The following is an 18,714-nucleotide window of genomic DNA, read 5'->3' on the forward strand; positions in this document are numbered from 1 at the left end:
CAGGACAGAGTTCTGGCCCTGCACCGACCACCCATCTCACAGGACAAGAGAGAAACCAGATGAAAACCAACGACAGCTCCATCAGGAGTTGAGGTGGGTTCAGGGCTGTCCCTCATCACATGTAACAGTACTGACCTCGGGGGAATTTTGCAACCCTTGTGCCTTTTGCTTCTGTGTCTTACATGTGGAATGCCTTCCCCATCTTAAGCCTTCCCTTCTCACAGAGCACACAGTAGGTCCCTGTGCCTTCTCTGATCAATGAAGCCAAATGACTGTAACACCTTGTAACTCTCCCTGTGAGGGTCCTTGAGTGAGACAGGATGAGCTTATTGAAAGTGACAGGGGCCCAGGTTCAGAGCGGGAGGGGCAGTGGCTGCACCAAGCTGGGCTTATGGGCCAGGTCTGCAGGGAGCGGGTGGAGCTGAAGCTGCTAAAGGGCCTGCCCTGGACGGGCAGCTGGACCAGAAGGATTCCGGAGATGGTAAGAAAAAGGCAAATGGGAAGGGTGGAGGGGAGGATTAGCATTAAAATGGCACCAGTTCACCCTATTCCTTGCCAGTCATTGGACAAGGGAGGGGGGTCCTTGGCTATTTTTCACTCAGCAGAAACCAGACTGGCTTCCAGAACAACTAGGAGGCAGGCGGGGCCTGAGGGGGAGGTGTAGTCAGGACCAGCCCAAGGGGGCTCTGTCGGCTTTGAGCCTGAGATGGTTCACATGGGCCAGTACTTGGGAGGGAGGGAGAATGGACCTTGCCAGCCAAGGCTTCTCAGCACTGGGAGACACTATAGAAATGTCCCAGACCCTAGAGGGGAAGAAGGAAACAGTTATTCAAGGCCTCTTACAGAAGTCCTCTATTTGGTCCCCCTCTCCCCACTTTACAGATAGGGCAAAGTGGAGGACTTGGCTGGCTCCTCACACAGCCAGGTAGGTGGTCTGCAGCCTCCAGAACTTTTGTGACTTCCTCCACCACCACGTCCCAGGGGAACAGCAGATGTTGAAACCTGGGGTTGTTTTGTCCAGAGAAGCCCCTCCCAAAGCAGGTCTCTCCACACCCCAAGACAAGTAATTCCAGAGCCCCCAAATGCCTCAGAAATCAACACCTGCTGGACTGTTCATTGTGTGCCTCCAGCCCCTCCCGGCAGTGGCCCTGGTGGCCCAGCAGGTGGGTCTTCAGGCCACCACAGCACCTCAGTCTGAACTTGTGGCTGGGAGAGCCTGAGTTAAGGGAACTTCTTAGGTCAGTCAGATTGACCTGCCTCGGTGGTCAGTAGCTATCGGTTCTACCCTGAAAGGGAAAGTCCCAGCATTCCAGAGCAGTCCTGGGTGTAAAAATACAAGGCCCTGGGCAAGAATGGAAGCTGTTCACAGGAGGGAAAACCTCTTTCTGCCTCCCCTGAGTTTTCTCACCCCTGCCAAGGAGACCCTGGCTCCCTGCCCAAGTGGTGGCTTTGGACTCCAGACCCCACCTCACTGCCACCCCTGACTGTACCTCCTCCCCAGAGACAGGGTTTGAGGAAAAATAAGTCAGGATGAGGGAGAGGCCTTAGTTGGTTCTCGAAGTAATGATTCATGCCCATCTTCAAGAATAAAAGTTCTCGCCCTGGCTGGTATGGCTCAGTGTTGGAGCTTCGGCTGGTGCACCGAAGGGTCCAGGATTTAATTCTGGGTCAAGAGCATGTACTTGGATTCCCGGTTCCCTCCCTGACCTGGGGCAGAGCACGTGTAGGAAGCAACCAGTGATGTGTCTCTCACATTGATGCTTCTCTTTCCCCTCCCTTCCACTCTCTGAAAAGCAATGGGAAAATATCATGTGAGAATTAACAACAAAGGGTAAGTTTTTGTCCCCATTTATAATACTCAACCAAAAATTAGGTGGCTCCCCCAAGGTCTCACCCCTGGGGAAGAAGTAGGGAGAAAGGGTGCTTCTCAAGGTTGGGCAGGACCAGGATACAGACCCATGGTCCCAACAGCACTACCCTAGTGTGGCCTAAGGAACCTACCTGAGGGACAGAACTGCATCCACATGAGGTGGGAGTCCAACTGTGTGTAGAAAATGCTCACAGGTAACACAGCCTCCTTCTCCAGAGCCTGAGGGCTGATCAAACCAATCTGACCTTGGGGCAAACTGCTTCCTCCCCTGCAGGACGGAAAATCCCCAAGTGCTCAGTGCGGGCCTGGCTCAAAGCCCGCATTCAGCAAGGCCACACAATGAGTCGATGGCAGAACCCACACCCAGGGCTTGGGTTCAGGTGGTCAGGAATTGGTAGTTTCTTTTCTCAATAAATGGGAGCATGCAGTGGCTCTACAAAACCTCTGAAGTCCATAGGTAAGCTGCCACCCAGCCGTGACTACCTGAATCAACCACTTGGACTTTATAAAACTTCCAGCATAAAATAAGTACAGAGAAAACAAGATTGGCTACATGGCAGAATTGTTGAAGCTGAGTACATGAGAATCCATTATATATTTACTCTTTTTGTGTTTGAAATTTTCCTTGGGTGTTTTTTTTTTTTTAATCCTCGTCCAAGGATATTTTTTCCATTGTTTTCCACAGTGGGAAGGAGAAATATCAATGTGAAAGAGACACATCAACTGGTTGCCTCCTACACATGCCCCGACTGAGGGTGGGGAGGGAGCCCACAACCCAAGTACGTGCCCTTGACCAGGAATCAAACCCAAGACCCTTCCGTGCACAGGCTGATGCTCTAACCACTTAGCCCACTGACCAGGACTCCCAGAAAGTTTTTAAAATGGCAGGAGTTTCCCCAAATTAACTAAAAATCTACATAAATTTCTATAGTGAAGACTTAAAAAAATAATTTACTCGAATTCTTAGAAATTTCAAATAAAATGTTGGGGGGTTTCGGACAGAGACAAGGCCAGGGAAAATGAAGGTCTTACTTTGTACCAGGGGCATCAGAAATGTCTCCTGGAAGCAAGGCAATGAGAAGCTGGCTCTAACCTGTGGTTAAAAAGGCTAAGTCAGCCCGGCCGGTGTGGCTCAGTGGTTGAGGGTCAGCCCATGAACCAGGAGTTGATTCCCGGTCAGGGCACATGCCCAGGGTTGCAGGCTCGATCCCCGGTAGGGGGCGTGCAGGAGGCAGCCGATCAATGATTCTCTCATCATTGATGTTTCCATTCCTCTCTCCCTCTCCCAAATAAATAAAAGCATTATAAAAAGAAAAAAAAAGACTAAGTCAAAGAAAGGTCCTCTCAATGCTGAGGAATAACTGGCTCCAAGACTCGGTAGGAAAACTGAGGACTCAGACTACCTACTCTGCACTAGCACCCCAAGGAGCACAAAGAAGGAGTCACCAGCACTGCTTTTTCTTTATAAACACAAGTACATAAGGTTTATTTGAAATTCCAATTTATTACAAGTTTACCCCTCAATGGGGCCCTTCCTCCTTAAAGACAATTAAAAAACAACAAATTCAGGTATCACTGAAGTGGGAACACAGGATTCTTACTGTTAACAAGAACAGACTGGCTCTAGGGTAAGAGGCAGGAGGTGGTGGCTGGGATTATGAAGTTGTAATGTCAGTGCTAACTCCAAGCCTGTGGGAAGGGGACAGTAAGCCTATCCACCAGCCACCGGAGCAAATCCCCAAAGTCCTTGAATGAAGAGGACAGGGGAGAGGCAGGGACCACACCTTGAAGTTTAATACTAAGAGGCTTTATTCCCAAATTCTCTAAGTTGCAATCCCCTTGGTGGAATTCTTTTCCCTTCATTTAAATAGATACAAGAAAACCCAGGTGATCCAAATTTCCAATTCAAAGCTGATAGAGAAAAAAAAATTAAACCCTGTTTTGCATTTTTTATCAAAATCTTCCATAAAAGGGAAAGAAGACTACAAACTTTTGCCTAAATATAACCACTAGTGCTAGAGTCATTGTGGGAAGGGGCTGCCTAGCTTCTCCTCCCATCTCTACTCCCACTGACACTGACCACTGAAAGATTCAGGTTCTCAGGGAGTAAAGGCATGGGAGGAGGGGGGTGAAAATGGGAATGGAGAAGGGAGAAACAGCCACAGGGGCAGGCGGGGGGCGGGGGGGTGCCCTCTCCCACCCAGGTCACACTGATTGCTGTGATAAGCCTCCAACCCACTTCTCTGAAGGAGAGAGGATGGGCTGAGGGAGGAGATGGGGCAAAGGAAAGCAAACACATTATCATATAAATTGTACTGTACATGTGCCAAAGCAAGATGACAGAAATATTTTACAAGGTGTTTTTATACAATATCACTGCTAAAACAAGCAATTTTTAATAACTAGAAAAGTCAATTTAAAAAAATTAAACATTTCAATCCTTCCTGCTTTTCTTCTGCTCCCCTAAGAGCTTGTCTGGTATGTGGGTGGGCTGGGCTCCAACACCCCTCTGGCCAGATCCATCAAACTAAAGATTATATGCATGATTATAAGCAGGACTCCAGTCTCTACGTGAAGTGCCTTAGTTTGTTTGTTTTCTGGAGGGTGTGGTGGGGTGAAAGTGGGGAGAGAACTGTCACAAAGAAGGGGAAGGGTATTCAGGAATGGCTCTAGGACATGTCCCTTTACTCTGCCAAGATCAAATGAAAAGAGCACAACTGTTTCATGATGCTGGTGAATACAGAATTCTGCATGGCACTCACTAATACCGTCACCTGAGAGGGAGTGGGGGAAGAGACAGAGTATGGGCTTAAAGAAACAAGGCTGTATATAAATATAGACTTTTAAAAAGCAACACCACCTAACTGGCCTGGTTATACTTGATCCTTCTGTGTAATACAGTAATACTGCCCCTGGAGACCAAAGGGCTTGGCACTATTGTGGTGGCCAAAGTGGAAGGGATCTTGGGTAGGAAGGAAAAGGAATTGGGTTCATACCCTTGGGCTCTTCATGGAAATTCTCAGAAAGGGTAGGTTAAGGTCTATCACCATATTTCTAGGCAGAGACCAACCCAATATTATGCTCTCCAAATAGCTCTGCTTGATTAAGGCTCTATGGAGAGTTTTAGAAAAATAGCACAAGCTTGGGACAACAGGCATTTCAGGACTCCCTGTGATGTCCTCCCTTCCACGTTCTTCTCCATCCCACTCCTCCTTCCCTTGCTCTCACCTCCATTTCCCGAACCTCAGCTCCCTCTCCCTTACCAGGGCCCCACCTCTCTATTTCTTCTGTCTTCGTCCCCTAGACTGTCCAATGGTCTCTGGCTCACTGTCCCCTTCATCTTCAGTAAACTGGTCAGGAAACTTCTTGCGTTTCCTACGGACATATGGGTGGCCAGGAAGGTGTTTATGCAACAAAGCCACCAGACACTGTTCTGTCTTCACCATGCAGTTTAGCACATGGCTGCCTCGGCAGTTGTAAAGCTCAGCGTTGGTAAACACCTGCTTCATGTCGGTAAGAAACTCTTGCACAGAGCGGTAGCTCCCACAGGAACATTTGTTCTGCATTGTCTGGAAATCCATGGGGTGGGTGATCACATCATAGTAGTCCTCAGCCTCATCTCTGGTCACAGGCTCCCTGTGGAGAAACCCCAAATGGAGATAGCAGCACAGCCATGACACAACGGACAGAAACTTTGCTGTTAAACCATTAGCCACAGAAGGCCCACCCCGCTGAGATCAGCCACCTGGTAGGCACAGAGAAGGTGTGTTCACCTTGCACTAAGAGCTGTCTCTACCAGTTTGGAACACCAATCCCCTGCGACTGAGACATGTCTTGAAAGGAAGGGATCAGATTTGTTCCTAGGGGTTCAAATGAGCACTGCCTCAGCCAGCTGCCAGGTTGGTCCTACCCTCTGTGCTTGAGAACACAAAGCTGTTACCTGAAGGGCCAGCTGGAACGGTACTTCACAATCTTGTTGAGGATCTCTTCACACTTCTGCAATTCCAGGCTTTGCCTCCGGGAGCTCCGTTTGGTCTGAAGCACCTGGTGCCAATGGAAGAAGATATCATTACAGATCCAAGAGAAGAAAAGTGGACAAAACAGAAAATGTATACATCTGCTTTAAAAAAGAGAGAGAGAAAGAGCTCAACCACTTTCTTAAGAGCAGATGGACCTGGGATTATGATGACGCTGTTGTATATAAGCAAACAATTGCAGAAAACCAGACCGGGTATGGATGCCACTGGCAGACAATTCTGTGGGAGTAGGGAGTCTCAGGGAAGAAAGGCAAGAGGTACAATTCCTTTCCTGTGCTCTCCCGCTGCAGGCATGTGAGAGCTAAGTGACTAAGGAGAAAAAAACGTGAGGCCTCCTTTCTAGGTAGCCATTAACAGGCTGTGACTCGAAGAAGGAGGAGCCACAGAGTTGAAGAGGTTAGGGCTGGGCAAGTAGGAGGATCTCTCATTGCTCTTTGAGCTCCCTAATGGCTTGCTTTATGCCCCCAGCCCATCCCAACCCCAATTTGATCTGTCAAAACAATCAAGTTTTCAAGGGCCTCTTTTTGCTCTTTAAAGCTCAAGTGAAGTCTAAAGCAAAACCACTAAAATCACAGTGGAGGAGCAGAGGGGAGGGTAATGTCCCTCCCATAACAACTGTCAGCAAAAGACCAGAGAGTAAATGAGGCTCCGACATTGCTGACATTCCCACAATGGAGACCCAGCCCCTCTGAGCCACTGGAGACACATGGATACTATTTTAAAATCCTTAACAAGTCGCAGGCTGCCTGTTAACTAAAGGAGACAATGTTTGCAGGCTACAGCAGGAGAATGCCGGACATAGCTGTTCCTGGAGGGCCTGCTGCCTTGTCTGCCTATAGGCCCTCCCATCAGCCTCCAAATTTAGGGAGGGAGGAGGGGAGGAGAGGGGGAGGCTCCCACCTGTTGCCTGATGAATTCCTAATACTGGAGTGGGGGATAAGAAGCAGAAACATTAGAGGCAGAATGATAAATAGTTCTTACCAGCTCATCAACCTCAGTGTCATCTACAGGTGGTGCCTTTGGCTGAGACCTCCTGGCGATAGGATGTGGCTTCTTAGCTGGTCGTCGGCCTGGCCTTGCCACAGGGGAGATGACACCCTGCTTGCCCCGGACAGTCTTTCGAGGTCTCACTGAAATAAAAAATACAGACTGAGAGGAGAACAACTGAGGATGAAGGAAGCATGTTATGGAATGAGGAGATAATCGGACAAGCAAAGCAATGGCTTCCTTGGGTTACAGAGTGCTCTTTGCTATCTCCTGTCCTATCTAACAGGACATCGTGAAGGGAGCAGTAGATGAGGAATGAATACCTTTCATGAACTGCCAAAGACCTTTTAAGAGCCTCCTCAGGTCAGTTCCTTCAGTGCTTCTATCCTCTGGCCCCGCCCTGTCCAGTTACTCCTGGGAATGAGGCTCCTGAAGGAGTCAATTGTAAGTGCCTCACTCAAAGGAGAGGCCATTTGCTACAGGTCTGCCTGCAATTCCTAAGCCCACACTCAGCCTGAAATGTGTAATGCATTTACATGTGAGATGAAACTTGGCTACAGGAGAGATCCTATTTTATAATTCCCAGAGTTATCTTTTCTTAGAGAAAAGCTGATACTTATGTGAAGTATTTATGTAAAGTCTTCCTCATTGAATACAATTTAGGGGTAGCATCAGTCCTGCTCTCTTGCATTTCTGAAAACCACAGGCAGTCATCTAGGTCACTCCCATAAAAAGCTGCCTAGGATCCCCAAAGAGAGAAGAGAGAATACAAAGGCACCCAAGACCACTTGTGTCTCAGGTTTACATCAGGTGTTTAATGTCACACAAACCAACATTCCTCAATATCTCACGCTCCAGAAGGATTAGCTCAAGGTTTCTCTACTAAACAAATTTTCCCTGGAAAGCCGGAAGGTGACATTTGGACAGACATAGGGGCATACAGAGGCAGTGATACAGGAATAAATAATGTTAACCCTTCATTGGCTATTCCAGGGTCTCAAGCCCAAGACCTGGCTAAGAACAGGGAGTAAGCAGCTGATGCCAAGGATAAAACTTTGGGATGTTAGGAACAGACACCAACCCCAGACTTGAGCTGAACTAGAGAGCCACATCTTTGGTGGTCTAAAAGGCAGAGTAGACAAAATGCTATAAATACTTCCTACATCCTTTTGATAGAAACAGCCCTTGAAACCTGGAAAGGAAACAATTCCTTGGAAAGAGAGCAACACCTCAGAAGTAGAAAACAATCACTAGTTTGAAAATAAACAATCAGTACACTGCTATATTCAGAATCTGCTTCCAGACAAACACGCATCTGAATCACAACTCTCAGCCAGTAGATGCTGGTCTCTGTGTGATACAAGGTTAATGGACTGCTTGTCTCCTCACCCTGGATACCTGGAAAATCATGCCAATAGGAATGAGTGAAATTGAGGTGTCCCAAATTAAAAGCCTTCAGGACTAGAGAGATGGGAGCAGGTGTGTAAGCCCAAGCCCTCAGGTTTGGCGGCACTACTGAAGTAAAAGATTGATCATGCCAAGCATCGTCTCTCTCCTTATACTAACTGATCATTCAGAGTGCTATGATCTTGGGAATTGTATCATCTCTTCAAGAGCTCATCAAAATCTTGATCTGTGTCTCTTTTCTACTAACCTACAAAGAAGGATATGTTTTGAAAAGAGGGAGGCTAAGGGTAAATTACAGAACTTCAAGTTTAACCATGAAAACAACAAACTCTCAAATAGTCACAAAAAATAAAGAGTCAGCGAGGTAAGGGTAAATGATGAGGTCTTTTTCTCCCCCTACTGGCATCTAATGTGAAACATGTATGAACCTTCCTAACAACTTTATGCCTAAGCTATGAAAAACCGGCATTCTTTTTCAAACTAGCAAAGCTATGCCCTGAACTCTATAGGGGAGTGAAAAACCAAGGAAAAATGACTTCTCTGAAAACAGAGGCAAAAGAACTGTTAGGAGAGGGCAATGGAACTGGACCTTCTTTAATCATTGTCCCCAGGCAATGAGGGGCTCAGAACTAGAGGCTTGTCATTAACATACTTGGTGCCTTGAATTCTACTAAATCGTGGATCAAGTGAATCTACCGTAAATTAACGTTCTTGAGACGAAGCTACCCAACCTCCTAATAGGAAGGTGGTTAAATGGCACCTTGAAAACCCATTTAAAACCATGGCAATGAAGTCACCCCAACAGCCACAGTATGTGAGAACAGGAAGATGGCATGATGGCAACACTGACTATCTATTGCCTGCCAACCCAATCTTTCCAAGTCAGCTTAAAAGACTATGAGATTAACTATGAAGGCAAACTGAATACTTACATCGCAAACCAGCCACCTCATAATCTTCTTCTTCCTCTTCCTCCTCTTCCTCCTCTTCACTGCTCTCATCATCTTGGCTGTTCTCAGAGGCAGACTCCTCTGTGTAATTCCTGGGAGGTGAAAAAGCATACAGGGAACCTGGTTCTCAGCCAAAGTGTTCCTAGGGGGATCAAGTCCCATGTGGATCCCAGCAACTTTTCCCTCTTCACACACTGGACAGATTTGATGATGAGGAAGGTAAACTGAATCCAGGCCAGGACACAGGAAGTAGAATATACTGTCAACAGCATACCTCCCCAACCAGGCCCCAAATGCTTTGGATAAGACACCAATGGCAACAGAAATCAAGACAAAAATGTACCCCTCCCGCCCTCAAAACAATTCAAAATTTTATTCCTTTTATCTCACAAAAACAGCCAGATAATGTAACATTTAAGGTATTAAAATGTGTCCCCGACTCTGGGGTGGACTGAAAGAATAAAAGCCCAGACAGGTGTTACTCCACCTTGATGGCCCCCTTCCAGGAGCTGAAACAGCTTGCAGATGACCATAACATCAAAGCACTGGTAATCCCAGCTCAGAACAGCTGGTCCAAAGCCCCACCATTTCAGAACAGCATGCCTCATCTCTCTTAAGTATAGCTGGAATGGAGTGAGAAATAACTGAGTAATACTGTTAGGTGAGGTCAGGATCAAACAGCTCTGCCCTTTCAAAGAGAGACCAAGCCAAAGTGCCTATAAGCTGCCCTTTCACAACCTCAAATTTCAATGTGGAAAACAATTGTATTAACTTGGCAAATATTAGGTGCCTCCTTTTTACAAAGCCCTGTGTCTGGCCTTATTGAAATTAGGGTGAAGAACAAAGCACCACCTCTACTCTCAGGGCATTCACAATCTCATGGGAAGACATCAAATGCACCAAAATGCTGTCTTAGATATTGAACACCCAGTTGAAACACAAAGAGGAACAATTAATTCTAAGGATGTAAGAACACTTCAAGAGAACACAAAATTTTCGGTAGTTTACACCCAGTAAAATGAGGGAGTACTTGGAAGAGAGAATATTCCCACTTGGGAGGAAAGCACAAGAGGCAAGGATGCACAATGAACAGTTTGTAACAAGCGCACAAATATGGGAAGGAGGGCTCATAAAAACATATGCCAGTATTGTACAATAAGAGTCTCAAAAGTTAGGCTAGGGAGTTTGGACTTTATTAAAGAGGAAATGTAAAGATGGATGTTTTTGAATAGTAAAGTGACATAAGCAGTTCTTTGCCTTTTATAACCTATTCGGGTCTCATCACTAAAGCTGGAAGAATAAGAGGGTGAAAGATATGAGGTAAGGAGCTGAGAAACCACCGAGGAGCCCAGGTGAGAGATGTAGGAGGGCCAGTGACAACAGGGACCTTGGAGAACGGACAGCAGATTGATTCATAAGACATCTGGACACTGACCTGATAACATCTGGCAAATGAATGACTATGGAAGACAAAGGAGAGGAAGATGTCCAAGTTGACAACCAAATTCTAATCATGTTAAGGAAGGTCTGGGTAGGGAAAGTAATGAGTTTCAGGATTTGGTGGTTGCAGACATAATCACCAATTAAGAAATGGGCATGGGGCAGAAGGAGATATATTGTCATTTTAGAAGGTATGGTCAAGAAGATAGAGAACATAACTGGTAATGAAACTAGAAATGTCAACATTAAGCTAAAATTAAATGAGCCCCCCTTGAGTTCCTATTATACCTTAAATGATCAGGCTCCATACCCAATAGATGGACTTAAATTAAAGCTCCTTAATGTCATTCAGTTTGAATAACTGAAGCCTAATTATAACAGCTATTTATTCATTTGTTTTTGGGAGAAGAATTCTCACCTGCCACGGGAGTTGCGCCTGGCAGTAGCAGGCTGGCAAGCTGGGCATTGCCACTCACCATCTGGTACTTCATAGAGGGCCGGCCTCAGACAAAACAGGTGGAAGGCTTTATTACACTCATCACACAAGATCAGTTTGTCATCCTCACCTGCAAGAAGATAAACTTGTATGGCACTGTCGGGAACACGGCAACAGTCAAGGAGTTGGAAGAAAGAGCCACTTGCCCTCAATTAACACTACAGAAGCAACAAACATTCTAGTACAATGCTACTACATATTTTTTTAAAATGTAGTCACTTTCTGAAAAGAAATGTAGCACATAATAATCTGTGGCTTAGGTCTCCTGATTTATATTCCAAAATCTACCCAGAGCTAGGACAGAACATTTAACATTTATTAAGAGGCAGCAAAAAAACAGTGATAGCAGGAAATTTTGCTGCTCCTTTCCCACTAAGAAATATAAATTCCCTATGAAGTATTACATTTTTTGCCCTTCTTCCTTCAGGACCCCCTAAACACTTCCAACTCATATCTGGTATGACTCTCTTAAAACACTTAAGTTTCCCTACATTTGAAAATACACTGAACCAACTTACCATGGCCATGTCCCCTCCCCAACTTTCATTCTAAATCAGTTCTTAGGGCAACTGTTTTTGGAAATTAAATTCAAACCAAATTCACAAAAGAATTTGTCGCTGAAAAGTGTATCACTGAGGGAGGCTTTTAGTCATGAAGTTCCTTTTACACACATGGACTTAGAAAGCTCTCAGCATTAAACGGTTCCCAAATCCCTTTGCTGTGTAGAATTCTTGCTGGAAAACCCAAACCTGAGTATTCTTCACAATGTACAAGTACTGCCCTCTGGTGGTAGCACCTGTCCTACTTCACAGATGACTAAAATTCAGAGACAGGAAGATTAAAATGTTTAGGTTAACTAATTTTCTTCCCTCTATAGAATTTAAAGATTGGAAAGCAACTGCTCTTATTTTATACTCAATATTGGGAAACAAAGGGCCTACTCTGATTTGTGGACATGGGATTTCAGATTAGCATTTTATTATAGAACTCCAGCAGGTAATATCTGTCCCACCACATTTAAATGCTGTATACTCAAAATTATTTAGGGGAGAAAAAATCTGTGTTAACAAGTCACAGTTCCTGATACATTCAAATAAGCAGCACTGACCTAAATACACCTACCTTTCTTTCGACAAACTTTGCACCTGGCATTTTCTGCTGACATATCCCACTTGATACAGGCATCAAGCATCCCAAGTAGAACATGCATTCTGGAAAAGGTCTGAGCTTCACGGATGGCTGTCTTCCATTTTTCCAGTGCAGATGCAACCTAAACAGACACCAAATCAGGCCAGTATTACTATAGGGACCTCAAAGACATGAATTTTTCACATAATACTGACAGAGTTTACACTGAAAGAGGAATGGGTAGATACAACAAATCGATGTTTCTCTTTCTCTGTACCTTCCTCTCTCTAAAATCAATCAATAAAAAACAAAATATTAAGTGTTGATACAACATATTCCTTTAGACACTATCACCAACTTCTAAGTTAAGTGAAAATCTGAAAGTCCCAGAAGTTAGCCTGACTTCATTCTGGGCAGTTAATCTCTGCATATTGTCTTCTCCATGATCATAAAATGCAAATTAAATTAGAATCAGCCAAGCAAAACACAGGATGGTGGAAAATATAATCAGCAATTCTGATGATCAACACAACTAACTCTCTTTCCTATGGTGAGCATTTACCTGAACAAATGCTAATGTGGGGGGGCGGGGGGTTATCATTCTCAGATAGTCAGAAAATACAAGAGACGACAAGGTAAAGCTTAGGCAATTCAGCAGAAGCTGAGAGACTAGGTTATCTTAGTATCATCAACCTTGTGGAGGTCATATTGCTCAACTGTCATGAGTGAACTAAAGTGGATTAGCAATCCCTCTACTTTTACAACTTGGGCTAGCTCTAGCTAACGGACAACACTACCGCTGGATTTCACTGCCCTGCTCTAGGCAAAGAGGTCTATTTTAAGGAATATAGTCTTCCTCCTATAGGAGAGTCCAGTTATCCTGGAAAGCCATAGGCTTTACAATAGCTGCCAAGGGAGTAGGATAGTTGAGCCACTTCTAAAGCTGTGGTGTGAGGAAGAGAAAATAATGTTGTCCTTTCTCTTTCCTACAGAAATAAAGAACCACAGAGCATTTATGAATAATGGTATACATTTATGAGTAATAGCAAGGATCATTTAAACACACCAAAAAAGTCTATTTAAGAGGCTGCTAAAGTTCTAGGGGAAATTGACTCATTCCTTATTCCAATCTCCAACTGCAGGTATTTCAACATCTGCCTTCGAAATACTGCACAGCACAATTTCCTTCCTTCCCTCTTCAGAGTGCGTCAATAAAACATGGGGTCCATTATGACAGCTGCTAGTTTCCCCCCCTGTTGTAATGGAGAGCTAACACATGGTACCATAGACTTTCTTTAAAAGAGTGCTATTGAAAACAGATAGAAAATGGCTAAAATGGGCTTTGCTGTCCTCTAGTGGATAGTCAGATGCACACCTTTTCAAGAAAATGTCTTAGCATATAGTAATGCTTTTTTACTTCCTTAAGTTATTGCTTATAAATTTTAAATCTGAGTACTCAATAGCTCATTTGGCCTCTAAAATAAAAAAAACTGAGCCCTAGCTGGTTTGGCTCAGTGGATAGGAGTGTCAGCCTGCAGACTGAAAGGTCACAGGTTCGATTGCAGTCAAGGACATTATAGCTTGGTTGCAGGTTGGTAAGGGTGTGTATGGGTAACAACCAATCGATGTGTCTCTCACACACTGATGTTTCTCTCTGTCTCTCCCCCTCACTTTGACTCTCTCTAAACATAATAGAAAAATATCCTCCTGGGAATACCAGGTGCTGTAGGCTTAAAAAAAAAAAAAAAGAAAAAAAAATATCCTCCAGTGAAGATTAATAAAAACACTGGAAGGGATCTTGAAAACAGGCTTAGTTAACCTCATTTTAAAAACATTTATTGTGAGCCGAAACCGGTTTGGCTCAGTGGATAGAGCGTCGGCCTGCGGACTGAGGGGTCCCGGGTTCGATTCCGGTCAAGGGCATGTACCTGGGTTGCGGGCACATCCCCAGTGGGGGATGTGCGGGAGGCAGCTGATCGATGTTTCTCTCTCATCGATGTTTCTAACTCTCTCTATCTCTCTCCCTTCCTCTCTGTAAAAAATCAATAAAATATATTAAAAAAAAAATTTATTGTGATAAAATTTATATATTGACAAGTTCACCTTGTAAAGTGTACAATCAATGGTTTTTCATATATTTACAGAGTTGTGCAACTGTCAATATAATCTTAATTTTAGAACATTCATCATCCCCAAAAGAAACCTTGTACCCAACCCATTAGCACTCATTCCCCATTCCCTACACTACCCCACCACATTTACCCAGCCGATAAGTAACAATTTATCTACTTGTGGTCTATAGATTTGTCTATTCTGGACATTTCATATAACACCTGGCCTTCTATGACTGGCTTCTTTACTGCGCATGCTTTCTAGGTTTATCCACATCATAGCATGTATCAGTACTTCATTCCATTTTAATTGCCAAATAATATCCATTGTATGGATATATCACACTTTGTTTATCCATTAATCAGTTGATAAACATTTGGATCATTTCAATTTTTTGGCTATTCTGAATAATGTTGCTAGGAAATGTTTGTGCACAATTAGGTAATATTCATTTATTATTTTTCGTGGAAAGAAAGGTTACCCAAGGTCTCACAGCAATTAAGGGCCAATTTATCCCGAACCAATGCTCTTGGCATTATACATACTAATCATCAGTGTCCTATTATATCCACTGAGTTATCCATCTAGACCAGCCTAGACTCCAACCAGTCTCTAATTTTGAGGGCAAAAACATTAGGCACTCAAGATTTGAAAGAGCATCCTGGTCTTCTCCCACTGCACAAAATTGTAAACAGTCCAGCACATTAAAAAACAAAACCTTATCATAGTCAAAACAGTATGAGATTTTTTTTTTTTTTGGTTTTGTTTTAAAATGTTTTTACTGACTTCACAGAAAGGAGGAAAGTGATAGAAACCAATGAGAGAAACAATGATTGGCTGCCTCCTGCACACCCCCCTACAGGGGATCAAGCATGAAATCTGGGCATGTGCCCTGACTGGGAATTGAACCAGCCACCTCCTGGTGCATGGTATGATGCTCAAACAACTGAACCACAGTGGCCGGGCAAAACAGTGTTTTCAAAAACAGATCAAGAGCAGCAAAATAAAAATTTTGACATTCAACACATCCAGTAAATACTCTCTGATGAAAATTTCAAATTCTCTAGCATGTTTAAATAAAGTTGGTCCCTGGATAGAAGTGAGTATAACAGAACCAAAAGGAAGCCAGTTTACATGCAAGTCCCTCCGCCTAACAGTAAAAAGGCAGTATATCTTGGCAAAACTATAATGAGACTTCAGACCATATTTTTCCACAAAGAATGTATAAAATGTAAAAACAGATAATCAGGTTGTTAGGACAAAAGGAGCCAAACTAAGCAGAGAGCCTAACAGAATCCAGGATTTTGCCAAATTATACCATGTCTTTCCCATTTAATACAAGGAAATGAAATAAACATTAAATATTCAAAGTCAATAACTATTACAAAAAAGATATTCGAGAGATGATCTACTTTTATAATAAGGAAACTGAAGCCCAGATTAGAGACTGATATTAGCTCATGCAACAACCTAGTGCCAACTAAAAAAAATCCTGGCCCATGCTAAGTGGAAACCGTCAAAGCAAAGGACAGTGGAAAATTTCAGAGCTGTGTCAAAGTTGACCTTTGTTTGGTAGGGAACTGAAGGACATAATGCCATTTTAATGGAGAACATTGTTGAACTACTCAGTAGGCAACCTAATTGATTTTCCATGAAACTCTTCCATGCTTTCCATTTGTGTACAATGTGTCTGGGCCCCAAGATTAAACCTGTAAAGTGCTCATATTTTTTTCCCCCATTCAAGCTAAGAATCAAGTCTCATATGACAAGCTAAGAAGAGGTTACTTCACCATGGGGTTGAGCACTAAAAATAAAAAAATATGTAAGAAATCTACATCTAGCCAAAACCGGTTTGGCTCAGTGGATAGAGCGTCGGCCTGCGGACTGAAAGGTCCCAGGTTTGATTCCGGTCAAGGGCATGTACTTGGGTTGCAGGCACATCCCCAGTGGGAGATGTGCAGGAGGCAGCTGATCGATGTTTCTCTCTCATCGATGTTTCTAACTCTCTATCTCTCTCCCTTCCTCTCTGTAAAAAATCAATAAAATATATTAAAAAAAAAAAAAGAAATCTACATCTAGTTCTCAATAAGAAAATTTATAGGTAAATAAATAGAAGAGAAAGATCATATCAAGAGGCTCTTCTGTATAAAACTTAGTTAAAAACAAAACCCATGTAATATTCAGCAAAGGAGACTATTAACTAATGTCTTAGACTTCATCTAGGTGACCTGGTGGCCATATAATCATTAAAAAGAACACAAGAAGAAGGTGAGAATTAATCCTTGTACGATAATGACATATGTGTTAAGTCTCTAAGCCTAAGTCACAAATTAATTGTTAAGCCTTTATTTAACTGAGTCTTAGTTCTCTGTTCTGCTTACCCTCTTCCACAAAATAATCACATACTGGTATCACCCTTGGCCCCAGGAAGAAATTTAGGAGGTACCTGACAACTGTGTTCAAATACCTGAGGAGCTTTGGACAGTAGACTCATTCTATGTAAACTGAGAGGGCAGCTGTAAATGACAAGGAGGCCAAGTTCAGTCTATGCACCTTTCCATCTGATTAACTCCAATTTATTCTTCAAAACCTAGCTGATATGTTCTTCTCCTCTGGGAAGTCTTCTCTAATTTGCCCCCAGGTGTCCCTGGTGACTCAGGTACTGCTCTTTTTATCATCAGTACTTATAACACTACTATAACCATCTCTCACACTCAAAATGAGTTCCTTGAGGGCATAGACTTCTGGCTTTTACTCATCATTATAACCTGCAGACTTACCACAGTGACTGACACTAACAAGCTCTTTCCAATTGTTTATGAAACAAAAGAAGGGAGAAAAGGAGAATTCAAAAATAGGGGAAAGTATGCTACTGGATAATGCCTGGGACTTCTTTAATGTACTCTTTTCAAATTCTTACGTAATTTTAAGCAGAAATCTAATACACAAAGCAGACAGACAGCTGCTGATTATTATAATAAAGAAAAAACAGGCTGGGTGAAAAAGGTGAGAGAATTAAGCAAAACAAACACAAAAAAAACCTCACAGACAACAATACTAGCATATAGTGATTACCAGAGGGAAAATGGGGTGGGGAGAGGTAGAGGAGAATATAGGTGTAGGGGGAAATAAATAGTGATGGAAGAAGACTTGGGGCCCTAGCCAGTTTGGCTTAATGGATAGAGCATCGACCTGCGGAATAAAGGGTCCCAGGTTTGACCCCCAGTGGGGAGTGTGCAGGAGGCAGCTGATAGATGATTCCCTCTCATCATTCATGTTTCTATCTTTCTCTCCCTCTTTCTTCCTCTCTGAAATTAATAAAAGTATATATTTTCAAAAAAAGACTTGGGGAGGTGAACACATAATAGAGATGATGTATAAATTGTTAACCCCAATAAATTCAATTAAAAATATAAAAATTATTAAAAATGTGGGGTTTTTTTGAAGAAAAACCAGAGACATCCTAATGTTCATTAGTAAGAAATTAAGATGTCAGAAAAATGAACATTTACATGGACTCATAGGAAGGGGAGACGGATGTTCAGGATATGCTGATGAATGAAAAACTGCAGAACATTATGCAAAGGATTCCATTCTATAAAATCCACAAACCCACAACCTTGTATGTATATAGAAAACACATCAAACTATTAAAGAGTGATATTCTTGGGCAGTAAAATTAGAATAGGAGTTGTTTCATATTTTACTTACCTCTCACTTGTTACTTACAATGAACATGTTACTTTTAAAATTAAAAAACAAGAGAACTGGATACATGCATGCAAAACCATTAACTTGGATTTTTACCTTTTACTGTCTATAAAAATTAACTAAAAAAGAAAACAGGGAAATGCTTCATGATACTGAATTTGGCAATGATATCTTATATAGGACAGCAAAAGCAGAGACAACAATAGAAAAAACAGATGTTGTACATTAAAATTTAAAACTTTTGGAGAACCAAGATGGCGGCATAGGTTAACGCCGGAGTTTGCTGCTTTGAACAACTACTTCAAAAGTGAAACCAAAAAACGGAAGGGACATCACCCAGAACCACAGGAACGCTGGCTGAGTGGAAGTCCTACAACTAGGAGGAAAGAGAAACGCATACGGACACTCAGAGGAGGCGCAGTGCTGAAGGCAAATTCTGAGGTGCGGAGTGCGCGGAGCGGGCTGGCGGCGGCGGCGGAGGGCGCGGTCGGCGTTTTCAATCGGGAGGGAGTCGCAGACTCTGAGCTCCAGATCCGGGTGAGTCTTTAGGGACCCAGACTCAAACGGGAGAAGCGG

At 43.3% G+C, this 18,714-nt stretch overlaps 1 protein-coding gene across 1 annotated transcript in view; it reads right to left on the reverse strand.

The window, feature by feature from the left end:
- Nucleotides 1–3,334: 3,334 nt before the first annotated feature.
- The window catches only part of BAZ1B (bromodomain adjacent to zinc finger domain 1B), an 80,892-nt gene continuing 65,512 nt past the window's right edge, over nucleotides 3,335–18,714 (reverse strand). The window contains exons 14-19 of the mRNA XM_081090433.1: nucleotides 12,310–12,457; nucleotides 11,110–11,257; nucleotides 9,234–9,343; nucleotides 6,889–7,037; nucleotides 5,811–5,914; nucleotides 3,335–5,506 (exon numbers count right to left, since the gene is read on the reverse strand). Coding sequence (XP_080946559.1) covers nucleotides 5,149–5,506; nucleotides 5,811–5,914; nucleotides 6,889–7,037; nucleotides 9,234–9,343; nucleotides 11,110–11,257; nucleotides 12,310–12,457 — 1,017 coding nt within the window. The 3' untranslated portion in view covers nucleotides 3,335–5,148. The remainder of the gene's footprint in view (nucleotides 5,507–5,810; nucleotides 5,915–6,888; nucleotides 7,038–9,233; nucleotides 9,344–11,109; nucleotides 11,258–12,309; nucleotides 12,458–18,714) is intronic.

The sequence above is a fragment of the Myotis nattereri genome (assembly GCF_964212035.1).
Source record: "Myotis nattereri genome assembly, chromosome: 4".
Classification (NCBI taxonomy): Eukaryota; Metazoa; Chordata; class Mammalia; order Chiroptera; family Vespertilionidae; genus Myotis; species Myotis nattereri.